This window comes from Phocoena phocoena, chromosome 14 (genome assembly GCF_963924675.1).
Source record: "Phocoena phocoena chromosome 14, mPhoPho1.1, whole genome shotgun sequence".
In the NCBI taxonomy this organism is placed as follows: Eukaryota; Metazoa; Chordata; class Mammalia; order Artiodactyla; family Phocoenidae; genus Phocoena; species Phocoena phocoena.
The window spans coordinates 36,543,546-36,562,017 of NC_089232.1; the positions used below are offsets into that span (position 1 = coordinate 36,543,546).

The 18,472-nt window shown below is 36.1% G+C and overlaps 1 protein-coding gene across 1 annotated transcript in view; it reads left to right on the plus strand.

The window, feature by feature from the left end:
* The window catches only part of PELI1 (pellino E3 ubiquitin protein ligase 1), a 48,531-nt gene that overhangs the window by 18,713 nt on the left and 11,346 nt on the right, over nucleotides 1-18,472 (plus strand). The window contains exon 2 of the mRNA XM_065891025.1: nucleotides 17,420-17,559. Coding sequence (XP_065747097.1) covers nucleotides 17,489-17,559 — 71 coding nt within the window. The 5' untranslated portion in view covers nucleotides 17,420-17,488. The remainder of the gene's footprint in view (nucleotides 1-17,419; nucleotides 17,560-18,472) is intronic.

The following is an 18,472-nucleotide window of genomic DNA, read 5'->3' on the forward strand; positions in this document are numbered from 1 at the left end:
AAACCAAACCAAAAAAAAAAAGCCAAAAAACCTGTGTCTACAATTAAAGGTAGATTGAAACAGAATGTGAAATTAGAAATTCCAAGCCTAATTGTGAATTTTGAGATTTCTGGTACAAAAAGCAGGTGGTTTGGGAAAGTCTTCAGCTCTGTTTGTGAAAACTTGTATATCTTGTAGAACGTTCAAATGATTGTTTCCCTCAGTTTCTGTGGTTCAGGAAATAGCAAGTTCAAGAGCAGTATTTGAATTCCAGGTGCATGCCAGCATCCAGTGATCTTGAGTTTATGGCAGGTTTTTTTGTTTTTTTTTTTTTAATGTGGTAATGCTTTCTTTGTCTCTTTGTTATTATAATAGCTTCATTAAGATGTAATTTATATACCATACAGTTTAACCAACGTAAAATATATACTTCATTGGTTTTTAGTGTAGTCATGGAGTTGTGCAACCATCATCACAGTCAATTTTGGAACATTTTCATCACCTGAAAAAGAAACCCCATAGCATTTAGCCATCACCCCTTCCCAGCCACACCCCCATCCCAGCCCTAGGCAACCACTACTCATACTTTTTGTCTCTGGATTTGACTACTCTGGACATTTCAAATAAATGGAATTGTAATATGTAATCCTTTGTGGTTGCCTTCTTTCTCTTAGCATAATGTTTTCAAAGTTCATCCATGTTGTAGCATGTATTAGTATATTATTCCTTTTTATTGCCAAATAACATTCAGTTGTATGGATGTGCCACGTTTTATTTATCCATTCATCAGTTGATGGACATTTGGGTTGTTTCCACTTTTTGGCTATTAAGAATAATCCTACTATGAACATTCATGCACAAGTCTTTGGACATATGTTTTCATTTCTCTTGAATATATACCTAGGAGTGGAATTCCTGGGTCATATGATAACCTTGTGTTTAATCTCTTGAGGAATTGCCAGACTGTTTTCCAAAATGACTGCACTTTTTACTTTCCTACCAGCAGTGATTTTGATTTTGAATTTTCCACATCCTTGACAATATTTCTTTTATGGATGATAGCCATCCTAGTGGGTGCGAAATGGTATCTCATTATGGTTTTGATTTACCTTTCCCTAATGGCTATTGATGTTGAGCATTTTTTTTTTTCCTGTAGTCATTGGTCATTTGTATGTCTTTGGAGAAGTCTTTTTTCAGATTCCCTTACCAAATTTTAGTTGGATTATTTATATTTTTATTATTTAATTACAAGAGTTCTTTATATATCTGTACCTGGATATAGATATATACCATATATATCTGTATCTGGATATAGATATATACCATTTTGTGGGTTATCTAATGCAGTGCTTTTGATATCTAGATTTCTTTGGTTTGTTTAGGGAGACTTCCAGGTTAGCAAAGCCAACAAAGCGGGAGTGTGACCAGTTCGGGGAGGCATGACCCATCTGGTGAGCAAAAAGAAAGAAATCTCCATGGTATGCACATCATCAAACTTTTATTTGTCTAATTTTCAGCTTTTTCTTTATGGTATAAAGTAACAACACACAGCAAATAATAGAGCTAAAGGTAAATACTTGGCCATCTCATGTGATAATACTATGGTACAAGGTATGAGTTACTTGTTAGCTGCCTGCTCTGTTCTTTAGTGTTTGTAGTATTGCCTCCAAAACTAATGAAACAACCTAACAGAAGTCAAAAGGTCTATTAGCTGGCTCCACTACTTAGTCCTATGACTTAATCAAATACCTTACCCTCTCTGGTTGTAGATTTTCCTCATCTATAAAATGAGGGAATTGAAAACTGAGTAAGCTGAGAGGATATTCGTTAGGGTTCTTTCCAGCTTTAATAAGTGGTTATATGATACAGTAATACCAGTGATGTTTTTCTTCTTCTTCTTCCTGCCCCTAAACAAGGAAGACATGCCTTGTTGAAAAATCTTAGGCCCCAAATACCTTTTCCTCAAAAGGGTGAGAGTTAGATGCATTTGGCAAGTAAAAAACTGGGCACATGTAGATATTCAGTAAACGCTATTGGGGAATAGCCAAGGCCATCTATGTGAATTTGCCTTATGGGTTAGAGGAACATGACATAGCTGTCACCGGTGAGGTGGAACTAAAGGATGAAATAATTTATAAGCCTGCTGTGGGTGTGGCTAGAGGTAAAGGGACTATAGGAGGAATGAGTCCTTGATTGCATCCTCAGAAGTATTCAGAGATCATTAGGGGAGAAGCAAGCTCTCAGAGGTCAGTTGTGTCCAAAGGTAAAATCAAAACCTAAACTACAACACATAAGAAAAATAGGACATGAGAAAAGAAACATCTGAAAAAGGCATAGAAATTGTGAGGTAAGTATACTTTGTTTTGTTTAGTTTTCTTCTGGATTGATTTTTTAAAGTTTTCAGGGTACTGAAAGTTTTTTGTTGGTCTCTGAGCCCAACTGAGATAAGTGCCAGAAGTTCAGATATTGTAGGTGAGGACAAGGAAGTTTGACACCTGTAAGCCAAGGCAGATATGGAAGAAGAGTGGGGGAAAGGTCATTGAGATTAAGGTCCATCTGCCAGAGTTTGGTAACTTTGATTCATACCAGCCAACAAAGCTACCTAATGTTTTATTTTTGTATTTGACTGGCTTCCATGATGTTATTTAATCGACATCATTGTAAATAAATCGCATGTGAAAAGAAAAAAAAAAAAACAGGTAACTAGTCAATTCAAATTGGGAAAGAAAAACTTAAAAATTTAATTCTAGCCCTTTTCCCTTATGAATATGGGTCTTTGTCCCATTTAAAAATTGCTCATCATACTCACTTAGTAAATAGGGAGGTTTTGTCCTTAATGTCTTTTTAGAGCTCTTTAAGAAAAATATATTCCTTCAGGAGATTATTTGGTATAAATACAGAGCTTGAAATATGTAAGGAATTTTTATACTCTTAAATGCTCTATTTTTAATCATTAAGTCATTATGATAGTATATAAGCTATTGATATATTGACTGCCTTAGGAGTTGAGCAAGAAATACACTCCCAAAATTGAGGTCAATATGTTGGTCTAAAGAATGGCAGGTCCTCAGGTTTTGTTGTGGAATCAAGTTTAAGGCATAGTCAATAACAACTACATTCTGTTTAGTATAAGTATTGGACCTGTCATGTCCGGCTTCTTGAGCAGTTTCATCAGCCTAGAAGCACATGACATGGCAGGATCACCAAATAGCAAAATGTTAGAATATGCCCAGATCATTTTTACAAATAGGTTTCCTGAACCGAACATGTATCTACATTGGACAAAAGCAGACTACCTGAGCAGATTTACTTTACAGTAACCTAAGTGGGCCTGCTGCCAGAGAATGAGCAAAAGAAACAGTATGCAGATTTACACAAGAATAGCTTCAGGGGATGTGACACAGTTATGGAATGCTGGGTAGCAACAGAAGTAGACTTGTAGCTATAAGCTAGAAGAGGGTTCATTTTGTGACAAGATATTATTAGACCTAGGGCTACCAAAAGTATTTTTGTATAAGAGCATACGCCCCCTAGACTCAAGCTGAACAACAGTTTAGTGGGTGAGGAGTATAGATGGTTTGCATATGCAGCTTATTGAACAGGTATGGAGCAGAATTTGCTCTTGGGACTTAATTTAGCATGCTTAAAAAAACTTAAATGTAATTAAGCACAAAACAGGTTCACCTTTGTGTAGAGGAATATACAAGTTACATGTATAACCCTTCGCCATAAGGAAACACATTTCTTAAGAAAAGGTACAGGGGAATTGGGAGAAGCAGGCAGTAACTCCTCAAATGAAGCTTATGAGTAGGATGATCTAAAAGCAGCTTAAGTCAGTAAGTCAGGTGCCTTCAGTAGCTATTTGGTGAAACTTGTACAATCCCAACTCCCTCTGGATACTGCTATCATTTCTCCATGTTTATGAACACCCAGTGAATCTATTTTAAAGTATAAAGCTGGAAATAGACAAGCATGATCAATTAAAAATATGATTGAATGTTCACCTGTTCTTATGCCTGGGATAATGTAGTTTTTTATAACAAGACCAAAAAAATATGCTTCATTTGATAGTTCTAAAAGGGTACTCTTTCTTTACATATGAGTGGTATTGATTCTTCAGTTTTTTTTAAATGGAGTGTTAATTTCTTAACAGATGGAGTATTATACTAAATCTGTTAAAATAGACTATTACTCTTATCATGAAAACATAGTTCAGTATCTTAGTTATATTTCCGACATTTTTAGAGAGCATTTATGTAGTTAATTCAGTCAGCCTTTTAAGAAATAGAATACTCCCTTTTGAGGTACCTTATTCCATAACTTGAAATTCAGCCAGTGTTAAAAATTGTTCCGTGCTTTCCTCTTACTTCCGTTTCTTCCCTTTTGGGACACAGACTTCCTTAGGGAGGCGGGAGGAGAAGTGAATTCTCAATTCAGCCAATAGAATCTAAAATTATATAGTGTTTACCTATTTTGCATAACACAGACCCACCCACATATATTATGAAGGTGCTTAAGTGAAAGCACTGAGCAGACTGCTATTCTGTGTGTGATTCCACGTGTAATTGGAAGATGCTTTAGTACTATCTGGATTTTATCCTCTGGTGAGAAGGTTGTTTATCTTACTTGTGATAATAGCGATGGAATAAAGAGGTAGGTGTTCTGTGGCTTAATTTTAAGTGTCACATTGTCAGTGCTTGGGTTAAAGGTAGGGTTGTAAAAGGAATGATTTGAATTATCAGATGGTTTATATTTAATTTTTTCACATTTTTTTCACATTCAGTTTTAGAAGTATGTTATATATAAATTATATTTCCTTCCCTCTTAGAAAAAGGGTTGAATAAATCTCAGGCTCCAAGGATTTTGTGTTTTTAGGGAGGTTTAGACTATTAATCTTAACCTCTTATTAGTCTTTAAGAAAGCGTAAGGCAGATAACTACAGGGGTTTATTGCCTTTTGACTGTTGGTCAGCAGAAAACTGAAAACTTTTCATTTGCAGTATTTTTCCAATCCAAGCTACAGTATTTAGTTTTTAACATGCTTTGGAACTCAGTGTTGTCCATTGTTTTCTTTTCAATTATTAAATTTGAGAATTACGTCGCTCTCTGAAGGAAATCGTTTGGTAGCCAGAATGATGGTGCTGTCATTGTACTTTGGTTAGCTGTTGACAGTTTATTCAGAATCTAGTTTTTTGACCATAAATCTCCTGAGGTCCTCTCAAAGAGATCTAGGCCTTGAGATAACTACAGTTTACTATTTAAACATTTTTATAAGGTAGGGAAAATTTATAAAGAATTTATGGAAATATTGAGAGTCTTGCTTTGTAAGAATTTTAGGTAATGTCTCTACCTGAATGTTTTGTTGTTCTTCTCTGATGTGGTAGGAAGAGATTTAATAATTTTAGATCTGATGATTGATTGGTGGGGGGGCGCGGCGAGTAAGGCTCTTTCTGCTAGAAGATGAACAGTTATAAGTTCCCAGCAGTGTTCTTTTCTGAAGCATTTTATTTTCATTAGAAGAAAAGGTATAACTAAGATTTTTTAAATTGAAAATTCATGAAAAAACTGAATGTTTGCTAGAATACTGACATGCTGCCCAGTAATATGTGTTCATTTTTTATCAAATATTCTAATCTATTCGTGAGGGGAAAGTATTCATTCTCTTGTGTATGTATACAACAAGTCAGCAACAATAGAAAAGTTGCAAATTAGGAGGAAAATTTGATCGTAAGTTACCTAATCGGGGTATTTGTAATGTGATACTGTAACAATAATCAGAGTGGAAAGAGGAAATTTATAGAAATATCCAAGCTATATGTATGTATTATTTTCCTGATAAAGAGTTAAATAGGAATACCATACTGAGTGATTTAAAATATTCACTCCGCTAAAAAATAGATGTTCTTAGCCTCCCACACACAATGTCTCTAAATTACTGCTATAAAAATTTATGGGGAAAACATTATGATTTGGTCAAAGAAAGATCAGCTGCTGTTACTTTTGAGAACTTTTCATGAACCAAAGAAAAATTAAAACTCATAACATGAAACTTTTGTTCATTAGTGAGATTATAATAGTTGTCATCTTTTAACAATGACTTCTCTCTATGGGTAGCTGATTTTACTGTTAGAAAAAATACTGGAGATTCATTTGTAATTTGAATTTTCAACTACATTTTTCTTTTCCTACTCCTTTTTAATAGAGCTTATAATGGAATTGTGAAACTATAAAAGAGTTGAAGTTAACTTCCCTGTAAGAGCAAGAAATACATATACTAAATCTTATTTGATTTAGATGTAGTTTTTTCCACTATTGAGAATCAGTCACTTGTATAGCATTCAACCTTGAAACTAATTGCAATGATCTTTGAGGCTTCTGATTATATTTCAGGGTCTGTTATATATTATGAGCAGTAGAAAATTAGAACTTTCTACATGGTATCAAAGTTACCTACAAAGAACAGATTATAAACATTTGTTTAGATATTCAGAAATGAAGATGCATCTCTGAGGAAATAGTTAAATATTAAGTGATGAGGCAGCATCACCATAAGTTAACAGTTATTATCAACACCAACTTTGTATGCCTAACTAAATACATTTAACAAATACTTGATTTTTTTTTTTTTTTTTTTTTTGCGATACGCAGGCCTCTCACTGTTGTGGCCCCTCCCGCTGCGGAGCACAGGCTCTGGACGCGCAGGCCCAGCGGCCATGGCTTACGGGCCTAGCCGCTCCGTGGCATGCGGGATCCTCCCAGACCGGGCACGAACCCGTGTCCCCTGCATCGGCAAGCGGACTCTCAACCACTGCGCCACCAGGGAAGCCCCTGATTTTTTTTATTTTAACGTGGCATTAGAACCTTGAAAATCACTGGTTTAACTCTCACAGTTTTAATAATTTTAAGAGACTCAAAATTCTGTGACTTGGATATTTTGTGAATGAATCAAGCAGATGACCCAACATACAAATCTCCGTGCAGCTTTGTTGTTCGCATTCAGTTCTAGTGACAAAATCGTATGAGGTGTGGAAAATATTGCCCCCAGTTTTTAGATGGAAGATTATGTGTTACAGGACTGGTTTGTAGGTTTGAGAATTCGTGAAGGACCATTGATAGAGCCCTCATGACTGTCAAGGGCCAGAGTTCTCAGGGTTGGCCCTAGGCAATCATAGCTTAGTCCTTCACAAGTCTCTCTTTAGTTTGAAGAACGCAGTATCATGATGAAATAATTAGTGAATAATTCAGGAAAGTATTTGACTTTTTATTTCTTGAAAATAAAATTTTCAAAATTTTATTTTAAATGAAATCTGTCAAAATTACCCAGGGCTGATGCTTCCCAACTCTTCTTTCTTCCAGCTCCCCCTTCTGTTCCCTTTTATATACTCTTTAAGACCAAGATTAATGTGTGTAGGTGGCTAGAACTCAAATTCAAATACTGTTAGAGGTTTCAGTGTAGAGCATTAATTCAGAAGCTATGATATAATTCATATACAAAGTGTTTTCTAATGATGCCACCTAGAGCATTCAATAGTAAATTGCCCTTATGTCGTACCTTTTTAAAAAGAAAAACCTGTGAAGCATGATTGTGCCAAATTCAGATCAGTATGCATCACTTTTGTTCAGGTATCACTCAGTCCAATGAGTGGCCACACTTGTGTAGTTAACAACTTTCTTCACCAAAGAGGCTGTGGATGGGGCAGTTTCATATCAGAGAAAGAACATGAGACCAGACACTGACTTGACAGGGCCAGCATAAATGGAAATCTTGAACCTTTAGGTTGTGAGAGGGCTGAAAGGAAGCAAACTTTGAATCATGAATGCATTTTTTAAATTAAATTTTTTGTTTTTAAATTTTTATTAAATTTGGAGGGCTATTTTGTTTTCTATTTTTATTATCTTTTTGTTTATAATTTTTATTTTGAAATAATTTTAGCCTTACAGAAAAATTGGAAAAATAATGCAGTGAGTTTACATATACCCTTTACTCAGCTTCCTCTAATGTTGACAATCTATATAACCAGAGTATAATTATCAAAACCAGGAAATTAATATTGGTACAATATTGTTCACTAAGCTATAGGACATAGTCAAATGCCAGTTTTCCACTAATGTCCTTTTTCTGTTCCAGGATCCAATTCCTGATCCCATATCCCATGTTGTTGCAGCTCCTTAATCTCCAATCTGGGAGTTTCTTAGTCTTCCCTTGTTTTTCATGACCTTGGCACTTTGATTACTGATAGTTATTTTGTAGAATGTCTGTTAATTTGGGTTCGTCTCATGTGTTCTCCTGATTAGATCCAGGTTATACAATTTTTGGCAGCATAACCACCGAAGTGATGTGGCTTTAGTGCATCATAATCAGGGAATACATGCTATCAGAATGTTTTATTACAGATGATGTTAACCTTGATCAGTTAAGATGGTGTCTCCCAGGTTGCTCCCACTGTGAAGTTACTATTTTCTCCTTTATAATTAATAAGTACCTTGGGGTAGGTACTTTGAGGCTATTGTTGTTGCCTTTTTAAAATGCGTGTAATTTGGTCAGTGTTTTAATAAAAATAAGGACTAGAGAAAACCCAGATTATTCTAGAGTAACCTAACTGTCCAAAAATAATCATTGCACCATACTTTTTGTGGAACATGGACTCCATATTCCATTTTTAATTTCATAGGTTGGTATAGATTTAAAGTGGTTGAGAAAAATCCATTTTATTCACTTTTTTCAAATTTAAATTTTATCCAAGGGACTTTTAAACTCAGCTTTAAAATGGAATTACTAAGAAAATTTAAATAGTCAATATTATAGAAGTTTATCCCATATTAGGACTGTAGCATTTATGTAAACTCTCACTCTTTAATACATTATATTAGAAAAAGAGTTGGGGGATTTTCTTGTTTGTTGTTTAGTTTCCCAATGTAGTTCTTTCCTCCCCACCCCCCATGAACTTTTCATTTAATTTTATTTAATTTTATTTATTTGGTTGCACTGGGTCTTAGCTGCAACAAGCGGGCTCCTTAGTTGTGGCATGCCTGTAGGATCTAGTTCCCTGACCAGGGATCGAACCCAGGCTCCCTGCGTTTGGAGCGTGGAGTCTTAACCACTGCCCTTTTTTTTTAAAACTTTTCATTTGAAACTCAGTTGTTTCAGCAGTTCCAGAGTACTGGCTAGAGTTTGAGTTGTAACCTTGGTTTTCTTATCTATTAAACAAGGAATATAATAGTTCCTACCTCATAAGGTTGTTCTGGGATTAAATCAGTTGATACATGTAAAGTATTTAGAACAGTGCTTGGCACAGAGACAAAACCCAGGAAGTGTTGGACACTATGAGAAAAGGGTAGCACAAGCATGAGTTGCCTGCCAGTGTTGGATGCTGACTTTAGAAAACTATAGAATTTCCAATGAGTATACTTTTATCAGATGTTTTATGTTCCAAGTAGCTAGCTAATCCCACTGAATTGGCTGCATTCTGCAGAATTTTCTTTGAGACTTTAGCGGTTAAATCTAGGGGAATTTCTAGTCTTGCTTTCTGAGAAGTATATTATCATTTTAGGAACTTTGGTAGTCTAAAAGAGTTAAATACAGACCAAGCATGGGCAGAGACAGTAAAAATGTTTGAGTCCTTAGTTGTGTCTTTTAAAACACATTTTCTAGATGTGGGGAATTAAGTGATCATTTTGGAGTGGGGTGGCAAGGTTGTATTTAAACCCCCTTCCCCAGTCAGGAATACTGCCCTGCAGTTTTCTCTTGGCTGTCACTTTTCTGGGAGTGCATGAAGGCTTCTGTCCATAGGCTATCTGGACTCTCTTCTACTACACGTTTTTTTCTTCCTGGTGGTGCCAGGAATTTGTCTTAGTGTAATACCCTGCTTTTCCCCTTGGGTTCCTTTCTCCCCTCCTCATTTTTAAAATAAGCGTGCAAAGTCCACTGTTTACTGATGTTTTTGTTGTTGGTCACTACCAGGAAACAGGGTTGACAAATACAATGAGCATTGAGGAAGTGACAAAATTTCAAATCTCAAAAAGCCCTAGTCATAGTTGCATAGTTGTGACTAGTGTATGCTGGAGTGTAACTTGTCTAGAGTTTATTATACTTTTTAGTCTCTCTCCTAAATGGCCCCATAATAGGGTCTCTTGCTCTTATTTAGGAGTCAGCCCCACCCAACCTTGTTTGGGGTGTGATTAGTGGTATCAAAAAACCTGGACTACTTAACTTCTAGGAGTGTCAGTCTTCCCATTTATCAAATGGGGATAAATGATTATACCTGATATAGTTGTGATAGAAATTAAATGAGTTAAATAATGTATGTTTAATTAATATATGGGTTTCAGCTAGCTCTGCCAAATATTACCTGTGTGGCCTTGAACCAGTCATTGGCCCTTCTGACTGACAACTTCTGTTCCCTGTCTGGAAAATGGAGTTAGTAAGACTTTCCTACCTAATTCACATGGCTATTGTGAAGGTCAAATAAAATAATCTTATGAGAAAGCACTTTGCTAATTAACATTCTGTGCAAGTACAAAATAGACCTTAATCTAAGTTTGATTCAGATTGATACGCCTTTTGATTTAAAAGCATTCCCCTATGCTTTCCAAAGCCTACTTCTAGTTTCTCTAGGTATGGGTCCCCTAGGTCAAGAAGATATTTCCTTATCTGGCCTCCACAGATTAGCCTTTCTCTAAATGTCAGGCTACCCAGCACTGGCATTATAGCTACTTCTTTGGCCACCCCAACTCCAGTCCCTTCAACCACTTGAGAGAGGTTGCTACAATACTAAAATATTTTAAATGCACAGAAATATTAATAATTAATCACCATCAAGGTAAGATGATAGTTCTCCCATTCTCACTCCCAGCCACTCTTTTCAAGTCTGATAAAATACTGAAATTGCAGCTTCAAAGCCATTGCCTTCACTATCACAAGGCTTAGTAATAACCTTTTAAGACATCAGTATGATTATGGTAGTAAGCAAATGTTTATTAAATACCTTGATATGTACCAAGCATTATACCAAAAGTATGGGAAATTCCCCTCTGAAAAAAAAATTGTTATCCCGTTTGTTCTCAGTGGCTCTGAGAGTGAAGAAGAATGGAGAGGAAGTTAGGGGATGGAGTGTGGGAAGGTGAGACATTTTTGATCATTACAACCAGGGGTGCTGCTGAGCTTCTTAAAATGCACAGGTCAGCCCCCTGCCCCCATGTCAAAATGTCAGTAGTGCCAAGGCTGAGAAACCCTAGCTTAGAGGAACAAATACTGTCTGTGGGAAGGATGTTCATTGCTTTCCCATCAGGATGAAAATATGTTATCCCTGTAGCTGATAGAATATCAGCATGTCATTTGGCCACCTTAAAAGGGGAGGCTGGGAGTTTGTCCAGGGGATGCCCTGTATCCTGAGAAGGGGAACATGGCCTTCACTTCCTTCAGTGCTATACTCAGAAGCCAGAAGACACCGACAGAAAGTAAAGTAGTAACTTCGTACTCCTACAGCTGACACCATTATTTCTCCTATCCCTCCTCTCCTTTTATGGAAAAATGCTGCTTATTAATCCTGCTGGTTGTGAAAGAAGGAAGAAGGTGATTAATTTTTCACTCTTATCAAGCAGCTGCTATAAGTTTACCTCCCTCCAATCATCAGCTAAATTGGTTTCATAAAATGGCTCTACCACAAATATAAGAAAACAGTTCCTTCTGTTTGAGTCATCCTTTTGAAATCAACCACAGGAGAACTCTAGTGTAGATGGAAATCTGTTTCATCAGAGATAATATATGCAATCCACGTTGTATTTTTCACCATAAAGAAGCTTTATAACATTTTCATGTTTTAAAACATTTTCTTTTTTTCCCCAGCACCCCTTATGCCTACTCACTTGCCCGCCAAAATAGGAGTGTTCAAAAGATTATGTAAACATCTTCCTAAGATCTGTTTTGTCCCTTGCTTAGTGTTTGTTTTGCTTCTTTTTATTTTTCAGGACAGGAATCTTGTACTTGTGTTTAGTATTTAGTAAGCAAGCAAAAAGGCTGTGTGCAATGTAAAAAAAAGAAAAGAAAAGTGTTATGTTGAGGGAGCAATTTGGACAAAGATTGGTTTCCCAGATTTCCTTCTTAAGGTAAAACTGACAATTACCTATTATGGAGAGTCTCCTTTGCAAAGACTTGATAAGAAAACAATTGTATTTCACTGGGCTTTAAAGAACAAATGATTAGAATGTTGTATCAGTCAAATTAATGAGACTATTTCTAAGAAATATATTTTTTATGGCTAATTATTCGTATTTTCCTTGCCCACACAAAAAACAACACTATTCCAGAATATATTTCTTTTAAAAATTTGTTTAACTTGGGAAGGTCCCTGCTGATGAGAACAGCATGCTTAGTTTTCAAGCATCAAGCAGAGCTTCAAAGTAATAGATATTATAGAAAACAGCCTTATTAATATCTTAGCAAGGTTTTCTTTATCATTTTTTTCAAGTCTCATGTAGAACTAATGGTGCTATTTCATATTCTTTGTGCTAGATCACCTTGGGGTAGGACTGAATATATGGGGTCAGACCAACTAACTTAATACCAACAGGTGGGGCCTGTGACTGAGGCATTAGAATATAAATACTTTATGTATATACCCATTTCATGTTCTCAGGAGCATGACTTAAGGAATTGATTTTGAAGAAATCTGTATATTATTCAGATTTCAAAACACAGAGATTATATAAAGAGAGTGAATGCAAGAGCACTATCTAGCTGCTGGGCTTTAGGATTATACATAACCAGTACTACTAAAGTACTTTATTACAGATTTTAGATTATTAGATACAGAAGTAGAAGCCAAGTTTGTGTTCCTGTGATTGAAATTTTGATATCACTGATAAAATATACCAAATCAGACCTTCTAAGGGACCTAACCAGAGTAAGAATAATTGGGAATATGTTATTTTTCTTGGCTCATTTGGCCAGCGGTTCTAGAAAGTATAGAATGGTGAGTATACACCAGCCCTACTCTACTAATTCCTTGTCAAATCTAAAATTTGTTCCTTTTTCTATAGAGGCAATAGGACTAAATCTATAGGGCCATGTGCACATTACTTGTAAATTCTTATGTTAGGACCAGATGGTCTCTTACATATTTCCACCTCCAAAATTATCTTCATTTTACTTTAGTCCCTTCATCTTTAGAGTTGAGGAAACAGATTACTTTGTTCAAAGAGAGAGTTAGAACTGGAACATAGGCTAATACTTGCTAGCCATGCTTTAAACTAATATCAGCCAAATATGGACATTCATGTATCATTTTCAGATTTTTGCCATATATGTGTACTTACTAATCCTATTAATGCTATTGAAATTGACTTCTTTAAATAAGTTCTTTTTAAGGAAATGTTTTGCTACTATAAATGAAAACCCCCCACTTCCTAAAAATAGAAAGTAACTCTAAAAAAGAATCTGAATCAAGACAAAGCAGTGTTATTAAAACTTAATTTAAAATTTCAATTTAATTCTTATTAAAATTTTAATTCTTGCTGCTCTTGGTCAGAAGTGTGTCAAAGCAATGTTTTCATGTTTGACGGCAGTACCTTAATTGTCTAAGAAGACCACATTTAAAACCTCTAGTTAAGCTTCTGCTTAGCTTTTTAAAATGGAATGCTTCTTTAGGGGAGAAAAGATATGGATACATGTTCATATATTAAAATATGATGCAGTGTAGATTAGATGGTCTTGTTATATGGAACTAAATTGTTCTTTAGTTAATTTTTCTTAAAACTTTTACATTTTTACATTGAAGGATTTAGTTAGCTTCACATCAGTTTCTTTTTCTAAATGGGGTATTTGATCAGTATAGTTTATTTTACTTAAGTGAACATTTCTGCACAAACCTAATGTCTCATAATTATGGTGCTATACCTATATATTGATTTCTGTAAACTTCGAACAATTTAATATATTAAAATCTGGTCATCAAAAGCAAATTCATCTGGGGAGATGAGAAGATTTTATAGCATATTTGAAGGAAATGTTTTTCTTAAAGTAATTCTTTACAAATGTGTCATTTCTTTAATTTAATAAGCAATTTTAAAATTTACCAACAAAAAAGTGTGTTTGTCTGGATTGCTGGTCTAAATGTGTATGTCAGTTACAAGGGAATAAAAGGGCATCAAAAAAGCTAAGCCTTGTTTTTTTACTTGTTCTTACTCATTGGGCTACAAATATTCTTTCTTTTTTTTTTTTTTCGCGGTACGTGGGCCTCTCACTGTTGTGGCCTTTCCCGTTGTGGAGCACAGGCTCCGGACGCGCAGGCTCAGTGGCCATGATTCATGGGCCCAGCCGCTCCGTGGCATGTGGGATCTTCCCAGACCGGGGCACGAACCTGTATCCCCTGCATTGGCAGGCGGACTCTCAACCACTGCGCCACTGGGGAAGCCCAAGGGCTACAAATATTCTGTGTTGCCTTCTTTCCAGAAGTGTTGCTGTACAAGCATATTTTACTGTAATGTAGAAAAAGGCAAGTAGGCATTTTTCATTCATGAGTTGCTTATGAAACCAATTAGTGGAAGGATAAAAACAAGAGACTTTCATGGGTTAGCTAGAAAAGTTTTCTTGTGAAACCTTCATAACAGGGCTATCAGGATGACCATGGAGAGAATAGATATAGGAAGTACCTGGTCCCATTAAACTTCTGATAAAATAGACATCATAGTATTGTGGGGATTATTTATTGTAGTGATTTTTCTAGCTTATCAGAAGTGCTAGTCTTTTGTTTTTCATACATGTGTCAAATTTATATTTTTAATTAAACTTTTTATTTTGAGGTAATTGTAGATTCATATGCAGTTGTAAGAAATAATACAGAGAGAGAGAGAGAGATCCTTTGTACCCTTTACACAGTTCCCCCCAATGGTAATAGTTGCAAAACTATATAGTACAATATCACAGCCAGAATATTGACATTGATAAGGATACAGATATATTTCCATCACCACTGTGGTTCTTTCCTGTTGCCTTTTTGTAGCCACGCCCACTTCCCTCCTACTTCCCCCCTCCTTAACCTGTGGCAACCACTTACCTGTTTTCTGTTTCCATAATTTTGTCATTTTAAGAATGTTATATAAATGGAATCATATGTAACCTTTTGAGCTTAGATTTTTATACTCAGCATAATTCTCTAGAGAGTTGTCCATGTTGTTTCATGTACCAATAGTTTGTTCCTTTTTCTTGCTGGGTACTATTCCATAGTATGGGTGTACCACAGTTTAATCATCCACTCAGTAAAGGACATCTGGGTTGATTCCAGTTTTTGGCTATTACAAACAAAACTGCTATAAACATTTATGTACAAGTTTTGTGTGAACATAAGTCTTGATTTCTTTGCGAGAAACGCCCAGGAGTACAATATATGTATTACCTTAAATAATTGCCTTAAATATTTCCTTTACATACATTTGGAACTACATAGGACAGTTAAAATTTTTGCTTTGACCGTCAAACCTAATACAGAAAATTCAAGAAAAGGAAAGCTTATTTACCCATATTTTTACTACCATGTTCTTTCTCTTTTCTGATGTTCCAAGTTTTTTTTCTTATTTATCTTCTGTCTAGAGAATTCCCTCTAGCCATTCTATTAGAGTAGATCTGCTGGTGACAAATTCTCTTAATTTCCCCTCATCTGAGAATGTCTTGATTTCCCCTCCATTTTTGTTGGGTGTAGGAATCTGGTTGATAGTTATTTCCCTTCAGCACTTGAAAAGGGCTACTTTCTTCTGGCTTCTATAGTTTCTGGTGAAAAATTGTCATTCTAATTGTTTTTCCCCCATAGGTAGGGTGTAGTTTTTCTCTGACTGCTTTTAAGAAAATTTCTTTGCCTTTAGTTTTCAAAAGTTTGATGTGTCTTGGCATAGATTTCTTTAGTTCTATCCTGTGTGGGATTTGTTCAGCTTCCTGAATCTGTGGTTTTGTTTCTCTTTTCAGATTTGATGAGTTTCAGTCATTATTTTTTAGTACTTTTTCAGCTCCACTCTTTCTCCTTTCATTCTGGACTCTGGTGATAAAAATCTTAGATCTTTTGCTGTAGCCCCACAGGTCCATGAGGCTCTGTTTTTTTCTGTTTTTTGTTTCCCAGTCTATTTTTCTCTCTGTTGTTCACACTGGGTACTTTGTGTCTTCCAGTTCACTGATCCTTTACTACATTCCTTCCATTCTGGGTTGAGCCCATCCAGTGAGCTTTATATATCTTCTGTTTCTTTGCAGAGACTTTCTATTTTTTTTGTTTGTTTGTTTGTCTATCCCAAGCTTGTTTGTAATTGATTACTGAAGCATTTTTATCATGACTGATTTAAAATCTTTGTTAGATAATTCTCACATCTGTGTCATCTAAGTTTTGGCATCTGTTGATTATCTTTTTACATTGTTTTAATTCTGTCTAGTCCTTGATATAATAAGTGGGTTTTCTCTGAAACCTGGACATTTTTGTATTAAGTTCTGACACTGGATATTATCCAGACCTTCTCTTTTCACTGGCTTTTCCTCACATTGCTTTGTCAGGGGAAGAGGGGGAGCCTCTTTGTTTTACTGCCAGGTGGACATGGAAGTCCAGGTTCCCTCCTCAGCCTCCATTGACACCTGAGGGAAGGAGATCCTGCCGAGTCCAGGATGGAAGTCCAGGCTCCCTGTGGTCTCCACTGACACCACTAGGGCATAGGAGGGGGCATGTTACTAGCCAACAGGCTGGAAGTGCTGGCTTTCTACTTGGCCTGCTCTGACACTACCTGTGGCAGGGGCAGGGCCAGGGCCAGGGGAGGTCAGGCTGCCTCATTATGGCCTCATGAGGTAGAAGTCTGGGCTCCCCACTCAGGCCTTGCCGGTGAAGGTGGTGGTAGGGTCACAGTGTTTTCTGTGGTGTTGGCTGCAGTAGAGCAGTCATTGTCAAAAGTTTTCTGTCTTGCTAAGGCTGCTGTTTTCTTGTTCCTTCGATTAGGGAGGCCAGGCATTTGTCAGGTGTTTGTTTGTTTGTTTTTTCTGTCTGCCAGTTGGTATTTCCAGGTTGCTAGATTCTTCAGCTCCAAGTCTGGGATTATATTAGGCAAAAAGAAAACCCAGAGAACTCGCCACTGAGTCATTCCTTGGACCCGGAGGCCCCTAACTATTCTGCCTTCTCTCTACTTCTCAGAGTCTTCTTATGTATTATATATAATGTCCAGGGTTTTTAGTTATAATTAACAGAAATAGTAGGGAAAATAATGTCTACTTCATCTCCCTGGAACCAGAAGTTGCTAAATTTACATTTTTAATGTATTTAAAGGGTTATATCAAATATATAACCATTATTGGGGAAAATGTCACATACTTTATATATTATGTACATAATATTGTGCTTACAAAGACTGCTAGAAAAGAACATCTTTATTTAAACTGAAATTCATTGTTCAAATTATTAATGAAAACTTTTCCCCTCTAGGAAATAATGCAAAAGGTGTCCCAAGGCTCCTGATCAGTGAACAGAGATTTGAGAAAAACAGCCAAGCTCATGTTTTCTCCTGATCAAGAAAATCATCCATCCAAAGCACCAGTAAAATACGGTGAACTCATTGTCTTAGGGTAAGGTTTCTCCATCTGATGAGCATATAATTGAATGATATATGGTAACTTGAACATCTAGGTTAAAAGTACCTTTTTTAGAATTTATATCCTACCTATTTCCAAAGAGTATTTAAAGCTATAGAATAATATTACCAAATCAAGAAACTCTTTTAATTCTCATTTTAATATCATCTTTTATAAGTACTCAAATGCTACATAAACTCTGCCTCATCCTCACCCCTGGAAAGGGCAAACTGTAAAGATGAAGTAAAAGAGGTATTTGTCTAAAGTCACATAGCCAGTCCATTTGTCTTTCCTGTCCCTTTTAGAAAACTTGCCTCAGCTGACTTTACCAGAAATCCCCTCTCTGCGTAGGTGATTTCATGTAGGTTAGTATTTTTATTCCTTTCCCCTCTGAGGTAGTTGCTGCTTTGTGCTTATAGTCTTGTACTTGAAGAAAAGAGTTGTATAGACATGACGATATGATGATTCTGCAGCCAGGACCTTGCTACTTGTTTACTTCAAAAGTAATCTCATCCATTCAACTCACACAGATATAATCTGTGATTGAGGAATAGATGATTCCATTATTTCAGTTTATTCAATCTAAACTTGCCACAGCTGTCAAAATGGAGACACAGTGTTACTCTGTTTACTAGAGATCTCAGAAACTAGAAATTGTGACATTTATTTTCCCCCTACTGTTTCTCTCCTGCCTAAAAAGCGGCTCTAGACATTACAACATGTTTTAGAATCAGGTTGGTGCAAATTCTTCTTTAAATGAGAATGTGTCCATTGTTTCAGATAAGAAAGTAAGAAAAACCGGGGAGATAATATGGCATTACTGAGCTTGACTAGAAGCCAGGAATCCTGGATTCCAGTGCTTATTCCAACACTGCTAGCTGTATGGCCTTAGGCAAGTCAGTTAACC